Genomic DNA, 23365 nt, shown 5'->3' with positions numbered 1-23365 from the left:
TGTCCTTCACATAACGCCAAAAAGCTTTGGGATTAGAATGAATTTCGTTCTCCAGTCTGCACTTGTAATCGGAGTAGCATTTATCTAACAGTTTGTGACATCGGCTACGCAGTAATTCATATTCAAATTTGTCTCTAGGATTTTTAAACTTTTTGTATTTGTTTCGTAACTTGTTTTGTTCAGCTAGGAGACATATTAGTTGTTTAGTGAACCATGGAGGATATCTTGACATTTTTCTGGTTCGTTTGGGTACAAATTTATCAATAGCAGAGATTAACCTATCCTTTAGTATACTAACCATTGAATCTACATGGTCACAGTTAGAAAATTCGGAATGCCAGTCGGTAGAGTTTAGTTCTAAATTAATACTATCAAAGTCAGCCTTGTAATAGTTGAGTGTTGGGCGTTCATTAGATTTTAAAAATTGAAGATCAGTAAGTGGGAAGTTCAGTAACAAACTAGGATGTAGTTTGTCTAGTTTACTTAAATTTTCAAGCGGAACTGAGTTTTCAAGATTACTTATATTACTAAGAATGAGATCTAACGTTTTATCATCAATATTGCGAGTGTTATTTATTTGGTGTAAGTCATTAGCATTTATGAAATCTACTAAAGCGTAACCTAAGTTATTGCTATAATTATTAGGAACCATATTATGTTGAGAGTCTAGGTTAAGACTCCAGTTAATAAAACTTAAATTAAAATCGCCAACTATAACAACATCATTAGTATTATGAATAACATTATTGGCATTATCTAAAAATGTATTAAGTGTATTCATTTTTACAGGCGGAGGGAGATATACAGCGCAGATTGTAATTTTTTTAATAACATTTTTTACTCTTACATTTATTGTAACCCATAAATCTTCACAATCACTTTCCCAATTATGAATGCGAGAAGATTCTATGTCACGAGAAACAGCTATCATGACACCTCCACCATCTTTTTTTGCAGTACTAGTTATACGGTCTCTACGATATACAACATACCTATTATCAATAAATTCTGAATTACCTATATTTGAGTTGAGCCATGTCTCGGTAAAGACAATAATTTTATAATTGTGACGAAGAATATTGTTATAAACATCTGTTGTTTTTGTTTTTATGCCTCTAACATTTTGATAATACATATCCATATTTGAAAAATTTAAACAATAAAAAACGTTAATATGGTTAAGTAAGAAAATAACTATACATTCTAATTAATTTTATGTAAGCAAGAAGTATTCCTTATCACCAAGATTGGAGAATATTCATCTTTTCGTGCTTGTATTCGTCCATTACGTACCCAAACAAATTTGTACGATAACTCCTTGGCCTTCTTACGTACTTCCGCATGGAGCGACTTGTTCGTCGGCGTCAGGTGCTCGGCGACGTAGACAGGCGAGCTGGGTCCATCGTAGCCAACGTGGCTTGTGCTTAATTTGTTTGTAGGGTTTTTTCTGTTGTAACTGGATACTGCAGCGATGAGAGCATCACGGTGGCGGGTACTGCGAAGCTTAGCTACGACTGTTCGGGGTCTTGGGTTTTCCTTATTGAGCTTAGCAACTCGCGTGACATGGAGGACATCATCGTCTTTGATCTGGCAGTCCACTGACTTTGCTAGTTTTGTAATGATGCACGGTAAGTTTTCCGAATTCTTTTCAGGGAGGCCGTTTATCTCTACGTTACTTTCTCTCATTTGCTGCTCTACAAGACACAGCCTTGTTGATAGGTCATTGACACTAGATTTTAAATTCACGTTATCTTCTTCAAGCTTCTTAATGTGCGCTGACTTTTCCTCAAGGCTAGCTTTTAATTCCTCGAAATGCTGGTTAAAGAACGTCATAGCGTCGTGGAAGCTACCAATTTGTTGGTTTATGCTCTGGAGTTCGGCCATCACTAATTCTTTAATGCTAGACTTTATAGCCGCAGTTACTTCTTGTTTCAGAATGTCACGAAGAGTAGACTCCGTTACATAGCTAGATTCATTTTCTGTGTTGTTATTAGTTCTCTTACGGGTGGTTATGTTGGAGTCTTCCGGCGTGGTTTTTAAATTGGGTTGTTTGCTTGAGGTGGAGCGGGGGGCTTGTGGAGTTGATACAGAGGTGGACCCGATCGTGGTAGATGAACCTTTCGTAGACAGGCACGGAGTGCACTTCCAGTTGCTCTTGTTCTCTTTTGTCATGAGAGCATAGCGCTTTGAAGATACGTCTGCACAGTCAAGGTCGTATGTTTGAGCACATAGGGTACACTTCATAAATTGGGTATGATGTAGTTTATTGTTGCACTTTACACACACACTATTTATTGGAGCCATTTTAAACTTTCACTGAGATAATATGTTGATTTATATCTTGCGTTTAACAGCAGCGAGCGCTCGAGTAGGGCGCTGTAGCGCTGCGCTAGCGATAGCGCAAAAGTGACCGTTGGCCCAAGGTCAACGTTCCGGCCGTGAGACTCAAAATTACGTATTTTATAAAATGTTTTTGTTTATTGTTCACGACACCGAAGTCAGACACTATTATTATAAGCACCAAAATAAAGTTTATGACTAAAGGCTTCTAATGATGTATAGTAGCACAAATTACGGTTACTATTTACCACTTTTATGAATTAAATTGTAAGGAAGAACGTTAAGTACATGTTGTCAGTAGGAGAGCGCGCGCGCGAAAAAAGATGTTGGTGCGGTGACAAAGTAATCTGAAGAAATATGGCACCAACTTCAAAAAAGAACAGTTCCTGCTTAGGTATATTTGTACTGTCTCATACGAGTAGAATTTGTGTAAACCTTAAATTATTTCTTACATTTTAGTGGTTTTTTGAAGTCGGTTTTTTAATTTTTTTAATTATTATTTTATTTAATAGTTTTTAGTTTATTTGTAATAATTTTCAATCAAAAGTAAGGTGCAAATGATACCAAAATGTCCTACTAATCAATACAAATCATTCAAGCCTAAACACGAAGTAGTTGCTATATACCGTTGAGGAGTTCCCCTGACTGCCTTCCGTTTCCATCATCAGATCAGCTCAAGGTCACCATCATATTTTTTTGGTTTAAGAACTATATTTACGTTCTTAATTTCATTAGAATCGGTTAATATGTGCCCAAAATTGAAATTCATACCCTGTTTTTACCCCTTTACCCACCCTTGGGGGTGAGATAAAATTCTGAAAAAAAAATGGGACCACCTAGAAGCTCAACCCAATACAACAAAAAAAGAATTTTCAAAATCGGTTCATAAACGGCGGAGTAATCGGTGAACATACATAAAAAAAAATATAAAAAAAAAAAAAGATCCCGACGAATTGAGAACCTCCTCCTTTTTTTGAAGTCGGTTAAAAAGGTGTACTATTATGAAAGTATTAGAGTACAACATAGGGTCCGCATGCGGGGGTGGGATACGGGAGAGGTGACTGCTTGGCTCGGCTCTAGACTACACAGTGGCGGGTTTCCCGTAGGGCCTGGAAGGCCTAGGGCAGTGGAATATTAGGCATGGGAAAGCATGACTGAAAATCAGCCGTTTTTCATGACAATCACCACTGCCTGACAGATGCAAACATTTTTTTTTAGAAATAAATATATTTTTTACTCACGATAACGCGTGTAAGTTTTTATTACATATTACCTATATACATAGTAACATAAACAGGAATAGTTACAATAATAGTAAAGTTTTTGCTGTATATGTGCCTACCAAGACCACACTGCACACTACGCTATTACATCACATATTTATCAAGCAGCTTAATAAATTATACGATGAATATTTATCAACATTCGTCCAGAAAAAAAAAAACGCAGAAATATCCATTTCTTGGAACGGCAGGAAGCAACACACACAGTGCTATCGTGATCATGCATATTAATTGTATCATATGCATTTATGATTAAACGTTATGCATGGAAATCAGAACAATAGTTTCGTTAGTATTTTCTGTCATTTTATGCATATTTCTTGAACAAACATAAATTCATTACATAATATTATTATCGAGGGTGAGGTCCCCATTAAATTAAGATGAATACAAAAGACCGACTAAAGGTTTTTGCTCATAGGTTGCTGAGCCTATTTAAATACTTCCATAAATATTTAAAATGACTGCGCATTAAAATATGTTATGTTACGATTCAAGCGTTTTCAACCACATTTCAATGGGATCATAACTTTTAATCACAAAATTATCTAAATGAACTAATAATTATAAAGTTGGTCCGCTTTCCATGCGGAGTGGGGAAGGTTCATTATCTGATTTCACTTCAAAGCTCCTGAATCCCGCACGGTTATTCCCCGATTAGAAGAATTTACTGAAACGACTTTGAAGTGGCTTACAACATTTAAGTACTCATAAAAGGTTTGATTCTACACGTTATTATTATTAAGTACTTATATTATTTACTAGCTTGTGCTAGTTCCACGAAATACGAGTACGTAGCCGCTTCAAATTATTGGCACAAACATCGGTCTGTGCTAAAATTATGTCGTTAGGTTGTTAACGAAGATCCTTGCCAAATGTAAATGAAAACTCATAAAACTTAATGGCTTTCTGCTTATCGCGCTATCTACAAGGTTTCATTATCCAGCCGTTAGAAGCACTCTTTGTTCTAACATAGAGACTTCATAGGAATCCACATCACCCTTAACTCGTACGCCGTAAGAGTTAAAAAGCAAATGCTAAGTGTTTCCTGATGACGGCTGCACCGGGAGAGCGGTGAGTAGAGTGAAGTGGTTTCATTGCTACGAAGCGGCGCTACGCGGCGTGCCGTAGCGATGAAGGAGTACGCCGTAGTAGCTACGGCGTAGCAAATCGTGTCTACGCACGTTCGTAGCGATTTCATGAGCTGGCTTTTCATTTAATATAATTATTTTATAAACCGACATCAAGATATTGGCGAGAGAGATTGCTGAGAGATTTATTAAAATCTATAAAATTCTGTTGTAATGTTTTTCAAATTAGCTATAAATAGAGTTAGGATTATCGAGTTGAGACCATAAACCGGTAAACAATGGACTTATATTAAATTTATTCCTTATACTTTATCGACAGTTTCGTGTAAAAATAATCCAATAGTAATAATGAATTAGTTAGTGTGCCCGCAATTGATGATGGCGTCTCCACCGCACTTAACTCATTAACGTGATGACTGTTTGTGGTTGTGCGCAAACAGCTTAACTTTGTTGGGCACAAATTTTGTTAGCAAAGTTTACGTGATGAAAATTGAATTGTAATTTAATTATGACAATTTGTAAAAGCAATAATTTTAATAATTGTAATGGGTACTAAAGGATTAACTGGACAGTACTGTGCTTTCGAAATCGGTTCCATAATCCGGACAAGCTTTTACATATAAAAGCTTCATCTAAACCACACAATCCACTAGACAATCACTTGAATCACCTAGCTAGAGCATTAACTAGTGGATTGTCTTGCCGATCATCTTACGGATCATCTTACGGATCGTCTAGTGCATCGTCTGCTACATCAACATCAGGTGGATTATCTACTAAACCGTCTGGTCGATCGTCTGTTAGACCCTATACCCTCACCCCGTGCCCGTGGCTTGGTGAGCAGCTTGCTAACGATGTCGTCGTAGGCGCGCTCGTCGGCCACGCCCGAGTCCTTCACGAGCTTCTCCTTCACGGCGATGCACACGCCGCGCCGCGCCAGCCACGCCTCCAGCTCCTCGAAAGCCTGCGGACGACGAGGATGTTTTCATTATCTCCGTCTAAAAGTGTGTTATGTGGAAAACACGATTTATGATAATATGTCAGCCATCCGACCCCAAGCTAGGCCGAGGCTGTAATGTGGGTATCACACAGCTGACATATCTACACATGCATACATAGGTATACATATTAACATCCAAGACCCGAGTACAAATATCTATCTTTAAACTAATATCTGCCCGGCCGAGGATCGCACCTGTGACCTTCGGCATAGCAGTCAGGGTCACTAACTACCACACTATTCGGTCGACAATTTATAACATGCCAGACCTGAAAGAAAAAAAGACACCAACTAGACCTCATGGAAATTATATGCAAGAATGTATTTCTAGTTAAATAAAATAAGGGTAAAATTTACAATCGGAAGGTTGTACAAACGACAAACAAAAAACAAAATCCATTATTGTGTAATTTTTAAGCAAAAGTTAATAATGAAAGCTCAGTATTTCTATTAAAAGAACCCATTAGTGAACCTTTTACTCCGCCTTAGGTTTGCGTTTAATAAACAAATTCCCTTGTCGAGGGCCGGTCAAATAAATGTAACTCGAATTTCGGAGCAGTTATTCAAATTTACGGCAACAAAAAAGCGTCCTACTTTAGAAACGATTGATGTTTTCACTAGGAAACAGGAAAAGTAGAAACGAGTGCTGTTGCAAATGCAAAGTGGTTTCAAGGAAAGTGCCACTTCGGGAGCTACGTGCAGGTTCGGAACTTCGGACACCGATCACATTTCACTCCGGCCGCTTGTCCACTGCTGCCGTCTTCACTGGCATACTCGTACATACAATACACTGAAATCGATCGCTCAACTTACATTGTATTTTAAAAGTTGTTAGACTAACATTTTATCAATCGAGAAATCATTGAATATTTTTAAGGCGAAGCATTACAATTGTGGAAGAACTATAGAAATCGTATCGGTTTAATAGTTTCTAAAAGCTAAGCTTTCTTTAGCTACAAAGTCATACTTATATTTTTTGTTTATAATATAATTACTGTTAGTTTAGATAAACATTATATAAACCGATACATTGGCGTTATGATTTGATTCCATGACACCCAGAGACGGTAGTAGTGGGAAAACGTTTCCTATTCACAAAGTTCTAAAACTGTAGACGTGTGCTCTACTATTGAATTCACTTCATAGCTCACACAACCTGTCGGTTATATTGGTGAGTTTATTTATTCAACATCAAATTTACCTGAGCATAATGTAATGAAACACTTTGGAGTAAAGTAGGATAGCGGTTAGTCCTATTTTCCACGGGGAGGAATAAAATGGCTGAAGGTCAAAGGTGAGAAGGCTTGTCATTTGCGGTATCTTAAATTAAATCTGCTCAGAAGTAATGACTTTGATTTAAGATTGCATCTTCAGGAAACAAGTTCCGCCCTGCTGCTGGTTTAGTGCCAATCTGTGATTTACGTTCGCGTAAAAAAAACATGAATTTCTATTCTTTGAATTATCTTATCTGTATTCAAAGAGGGAATTCTAAAATATAAAATAAAAACGTTTTTTAAGCAGTCCGTTCCATCATGATTGCGAAGCAACGTGAAGGAAATCCGTTGAAGAGACAACCTTTGTTGTTCTTCTTAAAAATGCAAAGATCAAAAATATGGATACGGGAATTATGGAAATTGAAATATTTTGTTATTATTATATAGGTACATAGTTAACAGTTTAACTCAACTAAGTTTAACAAAGAAACTGGTTCAAACAAAAGTTGAACTAAGAAGATCGATACAAGCTGAGTTGCCTCGCACGGAGCAGATCTGACGAACTGATACTCAAGTATCAACATTCGAATCGGGAGCAAAGACATAAAACTTGGCATACGTTATCTAGCAAATGAATTGGGTTAAATAAAGAACAAGACTACGAAAATTACAACAAATACTAAATTTGTTTTGATTGAACTTTTCTTCATAAAAGATGTGGCAACAGACCAGCATAATAATTATTATCGTACACAAATAAATCTTATAATCACCTTTTTCCTAGAAAGTCCTTGCAATAATAATCTCGGTAGAACATTGGAATAGGCCATCCTTGTCTTGTGTAACAATCAACTTTAGTAAACACGGCGGGAACAAGATGGGCCGAATTCGGAATATCTATTACAACGTTTATTTGTAGTATGAAATATTAATATGATATTTAACCGAAACTAAAGGACTATTTAATATGAACAGAGTTCTTTTAACTTTCTAAGGCTTAACAAACCTAGAGTAGTGACCCTATCTAAACGAGTAGAGTAGGTAAATAAAATTACTCTGATTAATTTAAACTAAGATTGTATTTGCTATTAATTAAGTGAACCAAAGAAGAAAATACCTATATATCTAGGTATTAGGTATGTAGTAAGTAAACTACAGCAGTGCATTACATAGATTCAACTAATGCATTCTAGAGTGGAGACGCTAAATCAGATACAGTGGCAGCAATGGCACATTAAGTAAGATTGATGAACCGGGTTCGAATTAAAGTGGGACCAGCTCCTGAATCAAAGGTTTTACTACAGTTAGTAGGTAGGTAGAATTTATACAATTTCGATAAATGGGCAACTTAGAAATAATTACAAACTGTGTAAGAATAATAAAACCTAAAATAAAAAAAATAGTGTTAGGTATTGTAAAGATGGCTGAATAATTTAATAAAAAAATCTACTTTTTATCTCCGAAGAAGACAAGAATAGTTTAATATGCTTGCCATATTTTTTTATATAATAGTTTTAGCGAAACAAAACAAAAACTGGATATTATAAAGCAAGCAGTTTCCTGTCATGTAACCCACAGGATGAAGGCTTCGCTAACTACCCATTTGGTATTCCGCCGGCCTCCTGCGGACCGACCGAACACCCTTTATAATATAGCAGAAAAAATAATATCGTCGGTAAACTAAAATAGTTGGACTAGATTCTTACTCTTTTTTCCAAGAGATTTACATCTAGAAAGGTAGAGATTGGTCCGATAAAAATATAAGTGGCAGCATTATTTGCATTATAAAGATATCTAAGATTTTTTCTGAAGAAAGATCCATTTTTACCCAATTTTGTATGCACTTAGCTAATCTCTATACAACAACAAACACCGCCATCTGTTGAGGAGAAGCCAATCTAATTTCCTGCAATATTAGTATTCCGTGAGAGTTGCTCCTCCGAGTCAGCGTTAAAGCGCCTCACGTGTAGAATTGGAAGCTGCTGTTTTAGTCTTTTATTGAAGCACCTGTTGATAGCCTCGATCGCTATCGTCAAATGAAACGGCCGACTTGGCAACCTAATACAAACTTGGTAGCGGATAGTTTGTATCGGTTTTCATTTTGAATTTCTATGTTTACCTAGCTATTCAATTTCTAGATTATAAAAATGTAAAAGCCAGTAGAAGTTGAGCATTCCTATATCTATAGAGACGTTAAAAATTAAGAAATTTAGGTACAATGATACAAAGTGAAGGAAAACAACGTACGGAAACCTGCAAATCTAGATTTTAGTGTTGAGTGTATTCCAAAATGGAGATACGGCTAGCGACCTATTATAATAAGTCGCTTGATAATTACCTAAATAGCCATATAATACGAATAAATAATAACTTTTCTCATCAGGCTTTGAGGAAAGACCAGAATTTGAATGTCGCGTCACGTAGTCGAATCGCGGAGCATTATACGATCGATTCTTCCTTGAATCGCTCTCTATGATTCTACGAATCCACTAGGGAGTAACGAGATTTAGTTCAAGGGAAAATGTTAGTCCACGAGTCCACGTATGAGTTCGCAGAAGCATAAGCAATGAGGTTAAGAGCTGTCGGCGTCCGGCGCACTGCGCGTTACTTTGTCTGATTGTCTCTGGAGGGTCACTCTGTACTGACGAAAAACTAACGTACGATTCGACTCTATAAAATTCCTTTTCCATAGAAACTTTGTTAGTCACGTGACTTTTACTATCATCATCATCATCAGGTCCTGGGATCCCTCATCAGGGACATAGGGCTCGAAGTGTAGCTATCCACTCTGACCGGTCCTGTGCCACGCCTTGGACTTCGTGCCAGCTTATGCCGACTTTAACTATGGAGATCTTTTTTTTTTTATAATTTCCAAAACTCGTTGAACAAAATGTTGTTCAGAATGACCCCCTGAGTCACCCCCTTTCGGCTTAGTATAACCTTTTTGCAACACCCTGTAGAGTAGTCCCTCTGCTCTCAGTGTTTTTCCGCGCTCCGGACAATGAGAGTAGCGACACAAACTATCTAGATGTCCGTATCTTGTTCAACTTGGAAACTACAATGTTCTTCACTTCCCGCACTCGTATTGCATTGTACTATTTTCTTTTCTATTTGATTTAAGTAGTATACATACTTATTTATTCGCTTAATTAAAGAAAAAACATCACTTAGTTGAATTCATTATGAATAAATCTGCAATCATATTTTAAAAAGGTAATTACAAAAGTAATTAACAAGTTCGGAATAAAATTTGTTTAAAGAATCTAATAGAATATCCAATTTCAAAGGTCATTTGCATAAGAAAGGACCTTACACCTGAAAAACGGTTCACGTATCGTTAATTTTAAATACAAAAGCTTCTCTAAATTAAACAGAATTGTAATTAAGATATGATTAAATTTATGTAATTTATAATGTACAAGAAGGTCCTACCTTTCCTAGTCCCCGCTAAAGTAGAGGTATTTACTGCCTAGTCACATTCCTTACATACCTTTGTCTATTTTATGTCTAGCTTAAATTTACATAGAAACTCTATACATACATACCTACTTACATCCCATTTAAATAAAAAAATACAAAATAAAAATACAGATAAATATTCATAATGACAAAGATCCGACCACTGTAAGGAACAAAAAAATCAAACCGGATGAGGCCCCATTGCAGTGCGGTGCAGTTTTCCATATAGGTATTTCCTATGACATGAGCTTGAAAAATATAATGTGGAAAACAACTCAGCAAAGCACCAATGGGGCCGAGTGACATTATTATAACTGTGCGTATACGTTCAGCACACTATCGGCAGTCAACAACTGACAACTTCATGTGACCAAATCTTGACCAAATGCCAAAAATCTACTACTTATACCTCGGTGACAAACGCTAGTCCAGCTACCCTTTTCACAGCACAAAAGTTCGCTGGTATCGTTATCGCAATCTATTAGGAAGAACGTAAGAATGCTAAAACGTGCGAATTTTTGTGCTTTGACTAGGGTTTGCCACCAGCAGGCTACAAAGAAAAACTCAACAAACTATAAACAAATATTTGTACCTTAATCCCGTAGCTAGACTCCTCATAAATAATAGAGACGTAGCTCCAGCCGAGGCGCGCCACGATCTCGACCATGGCGCGCACCTGGTGCAGGTCGGAGGGGATGGTGCGCGTGAAGTACTCGAAGCGAGCCTTGTTCGAAAGCTCCGGGGACGTGGAGAAGAACGACACCTGGAGAGAGAGGGAGATAGAAGATTAGAATGAGTCTAGGTGAGAGTGAGATGTCTATATGTCAGAGGAAGGGGGACATGGTTACACTAGTAACGCTAAAGGACAGGAATTATGTCAGTTGCACTGCAGTAGTTATGTGCATTGAGCCTTGTTCGACAGCTCCGGAGACGTGGAGAAGAACGACACCTGGAGAGAGACGGGAGATTACGGGGAATGCAGGTGAGAGTGAGATGCCTATATATCAGAGACGGGTCCGCAACTTAGACGTAAAAGGCACAGGAATAAAAGATTAGGGTGACTTGCAGAAAATTCCTTTGTGAGATTGACAAAGATGCTGGTTCAAATCTTCACACTCCAGCCAGAATATTGTAAGCTTTGGAGTTCTATAGGTCAGTAATTAAGATAGTTGCACTACACTAGTGATGTGCTGACTGCTAGTGCTGTACCTGCGGGATCTTGAAGAGGCGCAGCAGGTTGGCGACCTGCACGGAGGTGACGGAGGACGCGGCGCCCACCACGCCGGAGATCACCTTGCGCACCGCGCTCGCGTTGCACGCGAACTCCGCGTCGTCGATGTTGCTGATCGAACCTGCGACAGAGAGTGATATTGAGGATCGCGGTTGATTGGTAACAAACTGCAGCATGTCAGTGCGAAATGCGACCGCGATCCATTACAGTGTTTCTTTATGTGTTAGTATCATAACCGTGGTATTAGGGCTGGCAAAACTTTAAATTCTTCGAAAATTACCAACATTTCTCGCCAGTAAAAGTTACAGAATCACGGAACAAATATTCTTGTGAGTTAGCATAAAATGTGGCCGTATTTTCCCCAAGTGCACTTCGCAGTTCAAGCTGCTTGGAAATTGAATCGTTTCCCGCAAATCAAATCGAGAGCCGACTGTCGCGAGTGTGAGGTCTGGAACTAACCTCGGAACTGAACTTTCAACTTTCTGCATTATTCAACAAGAAGCGGCACCGACCTGTTATTCCGCGTATAATTTATGTGTTAATAATCCTCACCTGAATCCGCGATCAATATCGGAGGTGAGCCGTGAGCTATCATTAAGATATTTCCCTAATGGATTGTCTACTCTTTTACGCCTCCTTTGTGAGCTAGATACACTTAGCACGCCTTAGATGCTTTGTAAATAATTGATGATCGCAGATACTAAGAGGCTAAGAAAACCAAGACGAAACATTTTATACATTTTCTCGTCTTATAAAGGAAGTTTTAAAAGTATTTTCATTACATTAACAAATAACCTAAATATAGATAATCAATTTTCCTAGCAACCAATTAAGCCTTAGTAAAGTTTACAAAACAGTACAAACCTTTAATAAAATCCACGGCCATCTCTAGCCCGTACGTGTCTTTATCACAGTCATCAAGTATATGCGCCCCGATGGTGACCCCGGGGACGAGTTGCATGTCGTTGACGATGTCGAGCGTGTACAGCATGGCCTCCAGCGCCTGGACCCCGCCCTGCGGCATGACGCGGCCGCACGTGCGCCGCTCAGACCGCTCGTGAACCATCATCAGCCCGCCCAATACCAGCTCGCCTTCAATCACCGCCTCGCGCTTGATCGGCCAATGAGCGTGCTGCTTCTTGTCTTTTAATTCCGCTACAGAGTCGTTCAGCCAATCCGCGCGCAGAGCCATGCTGTGTGGGTATGGGTCTACGAAGTGTGCGTCATAGGGGGAGAAGTGTCGGTAGTCGTCGTTGGGGTGGAATAGTGCGGTGTCTTTGTGTCGGTGTCGGTGGTGGTGTCGGGGGCCGGGGTGCGGGTCGTGTGGGTCGTGTGGGTCGTGCGGGTCGGGCAGCGCGGGCTCCGTGCACGCCAGCAGCGCCAGCACGGCGGCCGCGCCCCGCCAGCGCGCGCCCCTCATGGCGGCTCTCTCATGCCACGCCGGTCCGTGCCCACTCAACCACTACACTCATTGTATCCTGCAACAAAGAGAAAGACACAATGTTAAATTTGAGTAATTGTAACGTTATTGGATACGTGAAAGCAAAAGTTCAAAGATCATGAATTTAAAGGAGAAAAGAGATGCTTTCTGACAAGGAGTGGGTGCTTCATCTCGAGGGTGCATAAGCTAATTCGGCTGACAACCTCCTACATACATACGAATCGTAATAAATATTTTATGAGTTTCAATAACGCAGAGATTCCGTGTGAGCATTGCGACGTTATGAATAATATTTGAGTCGGCATTAGCGGTATTAAACAAGACTCCGGGCATGAAATCTTATAATCCCGTAGGAATGAGGAATCCCGTTACGAAAAATTACATCATCTGCAATAATGTGTGTGTAGCTCACGCCGGGTAATCTTCCGTGTTCATTAAATATTATTATTATTATTATTTTAGAAGATCCACTCTTGTCTAAGACTCCTCTTAAAGTTTACGCCTTCACAAGAAATTACAAATATGTACCTACTTCCATTATTATTTCACTTGTAGCAAAGTTCTAGCATAATCATTATGAACGCACTATTCTCATATATCTACTTCATTTATAGATTGCCTATGCCTACATGGATGGATTAATTACGAACACATAAATGATAATTATTGACTCTTGCATTTTCATTAACAGTGAAAATATTTTTAGTTATTCAAGTTAACTTTTTTATTTGGGTCATCATGGTTTAAAATAAAATGGCTAAAACTAATCTAGATAAAGCGGAGCTGGAGCGGTGGTAGCTCAGTCGGGTAAGCGCCCGCTTCTCACGCCAGAGATGCGGGTTCGAATCCCGGCGCTGACATGTACCAATGAGTTCTTTTCTGAATTTAAGTACAATGTATACCATCGCTCTTACGGTGAAGGAAAAACATCGTGAGGAAACCTGCATATCTAGATTTAGCACATCTAGATATGTGAACCCACCAACCCGCAGTGGACCAGCGTGGTGGGAAATGGTCCAAGCTTAGGAAGGCAGTTTAGACCTTGGGGATATGTGCAGGTACTGACACCCCCACAGAGAATAGAATAAAATAGAATAGAATCTAGATAAAAACCTTTTCAATTTTCTCACAAAATAAAGTATTAGTATCTACAGAATTCAGTTTAATTTAAAAGGATGCGGTGAACCGAAGACCCTGGCAACCCCTACACAACTCAATTTAACGGCTTGTTATCTAAAATGGTGCGACAATCCTGGTAACACTGGCAGCAATTTATATTCTTGTAGACAATTTTCACCCCACCGGGGTAAATGTCATCTCGCGAATGTGGCAACACAATCTTCAAAGCCTGATTAATTTTGTGATGTTTTATTATGTGTAGTATGTTCTTTTTCATTTATTTTAATTCATGTTATTCCTCCCATAGAGATTTAAAATATATTATGACTTGACTCGTAGTAGATACATAATGTGAATTAGTGTGTATCTATAAGAAATACCTTTGTACTTGTACAAACTTAAAGTTGCTGAATCATTTTGTTTTTTTTATTTTAATCTAATTTTGATGATAACAATCAGCCTGCATTGCTCGTCTTCAACATCACCATACCAACATTTTATAAACCACCACCACACTAGTCCTAGGCCTTTCCTCATTATCCTCTTAATTCGCTCTCATATATACACAATGACATAATTAAACCCAGCGTTTTACTTCAGCTGCACAGCATTACACAAACTAAGTATAATTCAATTTACAGGTGAGAGTGTTCGCATAGTGCTATGAACTTGATACACGTAGGTATCTCAGCTTAATCACGAAACATAACAAGCTAATTTTGCCTTGAGAGCTTCGTATCGCTTTTAGAGGGTTTTCCGTAGGATATCCGGGATAAAAAGTCAACTATATAAAACTCAGACTTAGTGTAGGTTTATAACAGTGAAAGAATAAGTATGTGCATTAACTAAATAAGTCTAATAGTTTCGGAGTCTTATTACAAAAAGATATCAAATCTTTTCTCTAATAAGTATAATATTTTATAATAGTAGAGTACGTTATTTAGAACCAACCAAGCTCCTTGTAACTAAGTCACATGAGACTTTAAATTGCATTTATTTAGTCCAGTGAAAGCTCTTCCTGCAGTCTTCCTCTGCACTCGCCCCGCGGGACCTTTGGTTCCATTTTATTTCAGCTTTTTCAGACTGTGTATGTACCTAATAACATTACCAGCAGAACTTGAATAAGAAAAGCCAGAACAGAGCTTTGAGGAGCTTCTTGTAAGAGTCCGATATCTAACTGTTAGTTCTTCACAATACTGTATCGGTGCTGTAAATTATGAATTGAAAATTATAATACTTAACAAGCCGTTTCTATCGGATTACGGCTGCAAATACGAAAATAACATAACATGAATGAACGTTTCAAATAGGTCACATTATGTTCACATAAAAGTTGTACAGCGAGCGATACACGTGGAATGTTTTCGTATTGAAAACGGAAACAAATTGAGGTAGTGAAAGCGCGACGGCGGCGGCGGCGGCGGCGGCGGCGGCGCGGGTAGTGGCAGCCATTGAAAACCTGCCCGTGTTCAGCTGAACCCAGGTAACTACAGCCAATTTGCTTCCACTGCTGAGCGAGGATAGGAGGCAACTGTTGCCCAGCTTTGTTTTAAAGGAACCTGCCTTTCTCTCCTTGTAGAAATTGTTGAATAAAAGAGGCCTAAGTTTACTGTCACTAGCCTACTTTGGTGTCTTATGATTTGCGAACGTTTATGAGAAAACGATCAATAAATAAACCATAGTTCCTTGGAAAACTTCGTAGGGATTATCCTAGCCTAGGAGTTAAGTGTTAACTGCCCGCTCATATTTATAAAATAACTTAGTTTGTATCATATAAATTGTATGTAGTTATTTTGATGAAAAATCTATGAACTACAATGGTAACCGATAACCATTTTGTTTTAACGAGTACAAAAGGCGGAAAAAATCAATGTTAAAAGTAGTAAATGTAGGGCAGCCGTCTCCGCACAAACTAAACCAATTTGGAGGCATCGCGCGGCGCCGGGAGCGCTCTATACTAATTCAATAAGAATATTCATTTTCCAATAGAATTTTCCAATCTACCGCGGCATCCGATGCAATCCCTCTAACTGCAGGTTGGATTACAAAAATTTAGTGGCTTTTTTGTAACACCATTATTGTCTAATTTAGAAATAAAGTTCGTTCGTTTTAATTTGTAAGGAGTCAGAAGAATTTTTAAAATTATTTATGATGTATGTATATTATCAGTATGTAGGTACATTATTATGTTGTAAATTTGTGTGTATTTTCTATGAGTCTATTATTATTATTTCATGTTACCGTCAATATGGCGCCAGTGCTATAGGCATGGCTCTGGCATCCACAATCTCTATAGATAATTTTACATAATCCGGCTGCCAGAGCGCCTGTCACAAGTCACGGCTGACGGAGGAACAATGGCGCAGATAGCCGGCATCTGGCGAAAACACTCTTTGTTAGAGAAATTGCTCGGCGAGCCTCGAGGGGGGACATTACCACAGATTACTATTACTGAGAAACAAACTGCTGGTACAATGAATTTAATCGATATTCTCTGCCTGTTGGCAGTTGGTAAAAATATTTTTTACCAGCTACAATATGATTTCGATTTCAAATACATAGTTGTTTTCTGGACGCTTCGGACGCTCTTAAGCCGCAGCCGTCCGTAGGTCCCGGTCGCTGTTTCAGCAGCAGTCGTTAAGCCTTATCAGAGGCCTTCGGGCAGCTTGAAAATATCTGAGAGTTGTCGGCTTGCCCACTTACCCGACAACTCTCTCAGCACAAACTTGCTTGTGTTGATGTCCACCAACCCGCACTGGGCCCGCGTGGTAGACTCTCTCCCCAACTAACATCGTAGCGTTAAAAAAACTCTCATATAACTTGTATAATGGTTCCATTCGAAAATTAAAGTGTTAAGACATAGCTGTATAAGAGTGTAGGAGAGTGCTCTAACTCACTTATAACCACGAAAGAGGCCCACGATTTTGAGAGTAAAGGCTTTAGAAAGTCTGTAAAACGGTGTCATTGAAGTGTTTAAGTTATAGATAGCCTGTAGTACGGTATCATTGAAGTGCTAAAGTTACTATTGAAGAGCGTTTAATCACTCTCAGCTAGAACTTTTACCGGTATAGTTGTGGTTGTAGAATGGTTATTTGACTCCCTGACTCTTATTTGTTTGGTAAAAAAGGGTTAAGTGAGTATGTTACCGTTTCGAATACACTTTTACCATACAAGATGTATGTCTTTGAAAATAATAGTGTCAACAGCAATCATACGCGACAGTATTAGAGTGACAGTATTGATTAATACTAAATAACAGTAAATATAATATATTAACTTGACTTCACATGTTTTGTGAATTGAAAATAATATGCCATTGTAATTTTACTGTAATGTATACCATATTTCCCACCTCAATTTTAATGCGCTCCGAATTTATTAAGGATTTCAAATGAAACATAAGTAAATATAAAATAGACGACTCAATTTTGTATTTTTTTGTATCCTTACTGTATGTCCATTAGTTTCATAAATCGATTGGCATGACTGGAATGACAAAATTCACATAAATAAGTAAGTATTTTAAAGCAAAATATTGTTTATCCCAGCAATTTATAGGTTAGGTCGCCAATGCAAATGGCGAACTTACATTTAAGACATATAGACTCACCTAAGTCATCTATTACACTTTTTGAAATAGAACACCCTTAGCCAAGGGTATTATGCAGTTTTAGTCGATCCGCACAGTCTTGCTTAACACCGTTACTTTTACAGTCTACTTGCCAAACGCAATAAGCGTAAGTTAAGTTAACCTTAAAGATTAAAACTGCATTGTTGAGTTTTCCAACACTGTAAGAATCTTGTCTTACTGCACTCTTGACAAAATCTCTTTTATAACCAATTCCTGCAGCCTAAAGTCAATATGACACCTAAAGATTTATATGAGTATTAAAGGAAACCACTTAACAACCATAAGTGTTAACAAGTGTCAGTGAGCACTCTTGTATAGCTTTAGGTTCTAGAAACAGTTTAAACCTATAACATCTTAATTATAATTGCTTCGCCTAATACCATTTTAACACTTAAACCTGCTGTTAACACTAATTTCGTTTTTTAACTCATCTTTATCGCTTTATGTTAGAACTGAGATAATTATAACACAGTTATACAGGTTAAAGTTATAAAAATAGCTGTAACTGAGGGTAAAATGTTTGTTGGGTCTTTATTGGAAGGAGACTCGTGCCCTAGCAGTGGGGACATGATGAGTTGTGTTGTGACGGTGATGAATTACGATAATTGTGCGAATTCTGCGCAATCGATCAACAAGGTGAAATCTATGAGTATTCATGGGTGGCAAACTCTAGTCTACTTAGCTCTAATTTTAGTCACCGACACGCTAAAAGGAAAAATGGTATGCAGTGGTCACCATAGTCATACAACACAGTGTACACAGAACCATCCTTACAGGTAGTACCTACAATTAATTTGAATAAAGTGCTTCAGTGTTCAGGCTAACTACAGGATCGGGTGGGCTTGTAGCACCTATCGATTAGCGAGCCGCGCCGGGAATAAAACAGCGAACCCGCGCAAAGAGAACACCGCCATCGCCAGTGCAATTAGCGTGCTGTATTGCACTAATTGCGAGATTCATTATGTTCTGAAATAAATGTCCCTAAACGAGGTTTTTTTTCTGTTGCAACATTATACTTTGTGATTTACTTTAGAGTAACATTATTTTATTTAACAGTAAACCGGTTCAACTTTTTTTTAATACACTGACTGTAACTATACAAGTGTGTATTAACATGCGATAATCTATGTTGACAAACACACAAATCAAGTAGGAAAATCAAATACCTACTGTTCAGGATTTATAGTAAACAGACAGATAGATATATTATATACACTGTTCAGTTGTAAATAGGTATCAATAAACGTTGCTTCTACTACCAGCGATCCGATCATAAGGCTATCAAGCCTTTTCATGGTCCTTTGAATATTTAGTCCAGCAAAGCAACTCTCTTTTCCGCTCGAGATTTCCTATTTTCTATTTTAAGTTATAATTTATAAAACGCCAAATATTTCCTCTTTTTAATATTACAAGTGTTTACGAACACAAACGGACCACGTGTTCGCTCGCGGCGAACGCTCACAATGTAAGAGGAAGTTAATCCGCTGACTCGGCTTTTGCCTTTATTTACAATTACATAAATACTTAAGATTTGCTGAGTGTTTTTACAAAAGGATCGGGTCAAGTCCGTATAAATTGTTGGTAATATTTTTGTATTCACTTCTCTTGTCGAGTATTTCTTTTATAGGTGAGTGTTTCTTAAATCTTCGCGGATAAAATATTTAAAGTCCGTTACATTGTAAAATGTACAGGCGTTGCAATTTATGTCCATGCGGGTAGCCACAAGCCTTACCGGAGTGTTAGCTGAAATTCCAACAATGCATGTATATTTTGTCCTGGATTTTTACTCTGTTTGAAAAGTGTACATTCTGTGAAATAACATCAGACTGATTAAAACCTGCGTAGCTCAATTCCAGCCTTTCAGGCAGCTTTCAGGCTAGAATTAATAATAAAATTGAGTCAAACGTCATTTTTCCCTACTACAACCTACAACCTACTTAAATTTGAAAAAGTAGATAGGTACCTACGCATTTTATTTTTTCGATGATAAAAGCTAAATGTGACGTCTCACTAAAAAAAACCTTTGAGCATTGCCATATTATATTACTAGCCTTCGAGTTGTAAGGACGCGCTAGTCAAACAACCGTTGATGTGCGAATGATCGTTTATGGCGTATGTTGCCACACTACAGAGTGACAGAGTGCTATCTGAGAAGGTCAGGTTACTTAGCCCTAGACTGTGCACTATACATACCTAGTTAGTTGGATATAGCAAGAGCCTGTGCAGGTGCGCCGCTAATGAAAATGCAGGTGATATTTAAATTAATTTTCCGTTTCGTTAGAAACTGGCGGAGGCGAGTTTCATTACGAGCATAATACCAGCAACCTGTTCATTACCGGGCTAGTTTAGCTGAAACTACATCTAAGGGAGTTTATTAAACATTCAAACTCTTTTATGAAACAATTTTGATTGCAATTCGTAGCAAAAATATTTTGAAATGCAAAACACAACCTTTACAAATTCACCAGCTTTTCACACATTACAATTAAATGGTCTTCACTAACTATAAATTAGTCAACAATGTCCGTATTAAATCATGTTTGGTAATTATTAATTCGGCATCATTTGTATTAATTATGTACATTAACCGTAAAGTATACAAGGAACCGCAATCCAACATTAATTTAGTTAGATCTGCACGTGCCGCGGTCTGTATGTATTGTCTTGTCTTTCCAATGATAGACCCTTAACAATATTCATGCATGACTAAAGAAGTAAACAGGAGCGTTACTCTATAATGCCGAAAAACGAACGAACGAGAGCTGTCGGTGGCGCGTTTAATACAACTAGATACTTAGTTAGTTTTTATTCATATAGAGTGACCCCCCTGGGCCTTGTTCGATCTCTTTATCTTATTATCTTGTTCAACATTCAATGTGCGTCTCTCCTGTTATGTTAGTAAGTATCAATGTTTGTAACTCAAATAAATAGGTAAGTTGTCGCATGTTACAATTTTGACATGACTATTATGTAGGTATGTTTTGCCATTTATTTATTGTTGTCTTGAAATTGAACTCCAATAGACATGCGCCATTTGTCACGTTCCATCGCAGTAACTCTACATTTCCGCCTTCAGGGGTATAATTTATCGCTGTGGTTATGTTCAGAACTCCACAGGTACGTAGGTACATGGTACGGGTAATCAGGGTATCACCAAAGGGCCTTGGAATCCGATGCGGGTTGTCACACAGGTCATTATCCTACAATACAGTCTGATTACAGTACATCATATTATTACAAGACAAAGTGGGATCACAATTCATTTATGAAAATAACAGTATAATACTCATTAAATTCCCTTTGTTATAATAAAAAAAATTGAATGACATTATAGAGGTAGTTGTTTCCTGTGCATTGCTCATTAGTTTAGCATTCTCTTGAGCGAGGACCACAGTGGTGCTGGTGCAAAATTGTGGTGCACTTTCAGTCACTTGGTGCGGCTACAGACCTCCTTTCTACATTCAAAGATAACTGAAAGTCTTTGATAACGTTAACAAGGTGCATAATATAAAATAAAATAAAGGTTCACCTTTCTTGTGCCTTGCGACGAAAGTAAAGTGTAGTTATTTTAATAATTGTAACATTTTTGCAAGAAATAGAACGAGGCTCATTATAATATTTCTTTCTTAATTTCGTGAATATACCTAACTACTTGTTCGTATCGTTCAAATCTGTCATACTTAAGTAATTAGTGTATGTTTTCGTTTCTGCATGTATAAATTTCTGTCACTTAACTGGCTTAACTCTATAAACCGTAGGTATTTGTATGTAATATCCCGTAATCTGATCCTCACGTCTAGTGTGAGAATCGCAGTGTTTCAAATGTTAAATGTGTATTAGTTAAATAAATAAATTTGTGTTTTCCAATTTGTCTTCCCCAACTACTTACTGCTGTGGGTACTTCGGTAGATATTGAAAGATGAGCCTTCCCAAAAATGTAATAAAGATGCACCTTGCAGTGTCCAGGAGTAAGTACAGCATTATTTCTGAACAACAATTATTGCTCGTTCCCTGTGACCAGTGCATTGACTTCGTATTGTTCGTCATAAATTCTGTGGAACATAGAAGCATCAGCATCATCTGTTGCAGCCATTTGGCGGCAGAGCGTGACGTCATACATTTCAATCATGTGAGTCGTGTCTCGTGTGTGTCGTGGCTGAGCTCGATTGCTTACGGTGGTTCTATTGATGGATTTGATGAAGATTTCATCATTTTAGCGTTGTTACCGATAAAGAGGTACCTACATAGGTATTTATGTAAGGTGTTTAGTGGCATCAATACTCCTATAGGTACAAAGCAAAATACGAATTGGTATGTTTTTTTTATATTGAGTTCTTGCAAAAGCATCAAAACTGTTCAAAAGTTAAAAGCTAAATTTTGAAACGGGCTTTTGTTTTTAACTTCTGAAACATTTTTCGATTTTCGGCAGCACTTGAAACGTATTGTATTAATTCTGGTATTCGCTATGGATGCCGGCAGATTAGGGGGCAATAGAATAAAGCTTACACGGCGCGCGTCGGCACAAATCCCCGCGATGCGGATGCGTAAAAAAAAACTGCCACATAAAATGTAATCACCTTTCCATGCAGGCTTTGCTTCAGGAAATAGGCTTTCTTTTAAATCCAAAAATAACGAGACTGTTGAGCGAGGAGGCGACATCGACAAGCCTGATGCTAATTGTCGATAAGAAAACTCGTTAAAAACACAACGGCCAAGTTCAGAAGTAATGGCACTTTCAAATAACGATAACTTAACATTTTATATCGCGTCGGCTTTCAGCTCTTGTTCTCATTAAAGTTTATGAATATTGCTGAGATTTGGTTATGAGATCATCGTTCTTTTGAAAGTGAAACAGGTTTTTTTAGTTTACTAAGTAAACCCTATTGGTATAGTAGACTTGGTGGTAGGTAGTTGCTGAAAGATAATATTTAACCTTATATTTATAGCTTAATATTTTTGAGTACCCACCCGGAATCTGCAATTTTCTATAGTTTTGGATGCGATGGATGATAGCATCCACAAGACTTGACCCGTAACTATAACTATTGACCATCAATGATGATAATGGTACGTCATAACTAAACACGTTTTACCTTGTATAATAACATTCACTATGTTTATTTGTAAAGGCAACTAGTTTAAATCACGTTGATGTAATTTAACTTATTCCATTTACTGAGTAAAGTTTTAGTTACCTCCGAGTTCCTGAAGTTCCCTGTTTATGTTTACGTTTCGATGCATAATTCAAACTAAATACCCACATAGTAAGTATATGCATAATTATATAACATAAACACTTACACGTTATACTAACGCACTCTCTAGACGTGCATGCTTGGTGGAACAAATATACTATTTTGATATGATTGAATTGACGGACTTGGGGAAACTTATTTACATCTTTCGCGCAAAAATTAATACGATCCAATGAGAAAACTTATCTAAAATAATGTAACAAAGTTGCAGAGAGCGGCTTCTGTCCGACAAAATATAGTCGAACCTGCACCCAGGTCTGTGCCCCAGTTGGGAAACTTATCCCATTGTACTCTCTCCGTA

At 37.9% G+C, this 23365-nt stretch overlaps 1 protein-coding gene across 1 annotated transcript in view; it reads right to left on the bottom strand.

Annotated features, from left to right (window-relative positions):
- The window catches only part of LOC105393477 (metabotropic glutamate receptor 2), a 124490-nt gene that overhangs the window by 42657 nt on the left and 58468 nt on the right, over positions 1 to 23365 (bottom strand). The window contains exons 2-5 of the mRNA XM_048622582.1: positions 12483 to 13096; positions 11597 to 11739; positions 10980 to 11150; positions 5534 to 5678 (exon numbers count right to left, since the gene is read on the bottom strand). Of these exons, the coding sequence (XP_048478539.1) occupies positions 5534 to 5678; positions 10980 to 11150; positions 11597 to 11739; positions 12483 to 13038 (1015 nt within the window). The 5' untranslated portion in view covers positions 13039 to 13096. The remainder of the gene's footprint in view (positions 1 to 5533; positions 5679 to 10979; positions 11151 to 11596; positions 11740 to 12482; positions 13097 to 23365) is intronic.

Source organism: Plutella xylostella, chromosome 8, assembly GCF_932276165.1.
Source record: "Plutella xylostella chromosome 8, ilPluXylo3.1, whole genome shotgun sequence".
Taxonomy (NCBI): domain Eukaryota; kingdom Metazoa; phylum Arthropoda; class Insecta; order Lepidoptera; family Plutellidae; genus Plutella; species Plutella xylostella.
Note: the sequence above shows the minus strand (reverse complement) of the source record. Positions and strands in the feature narration are given on the sequence as shown.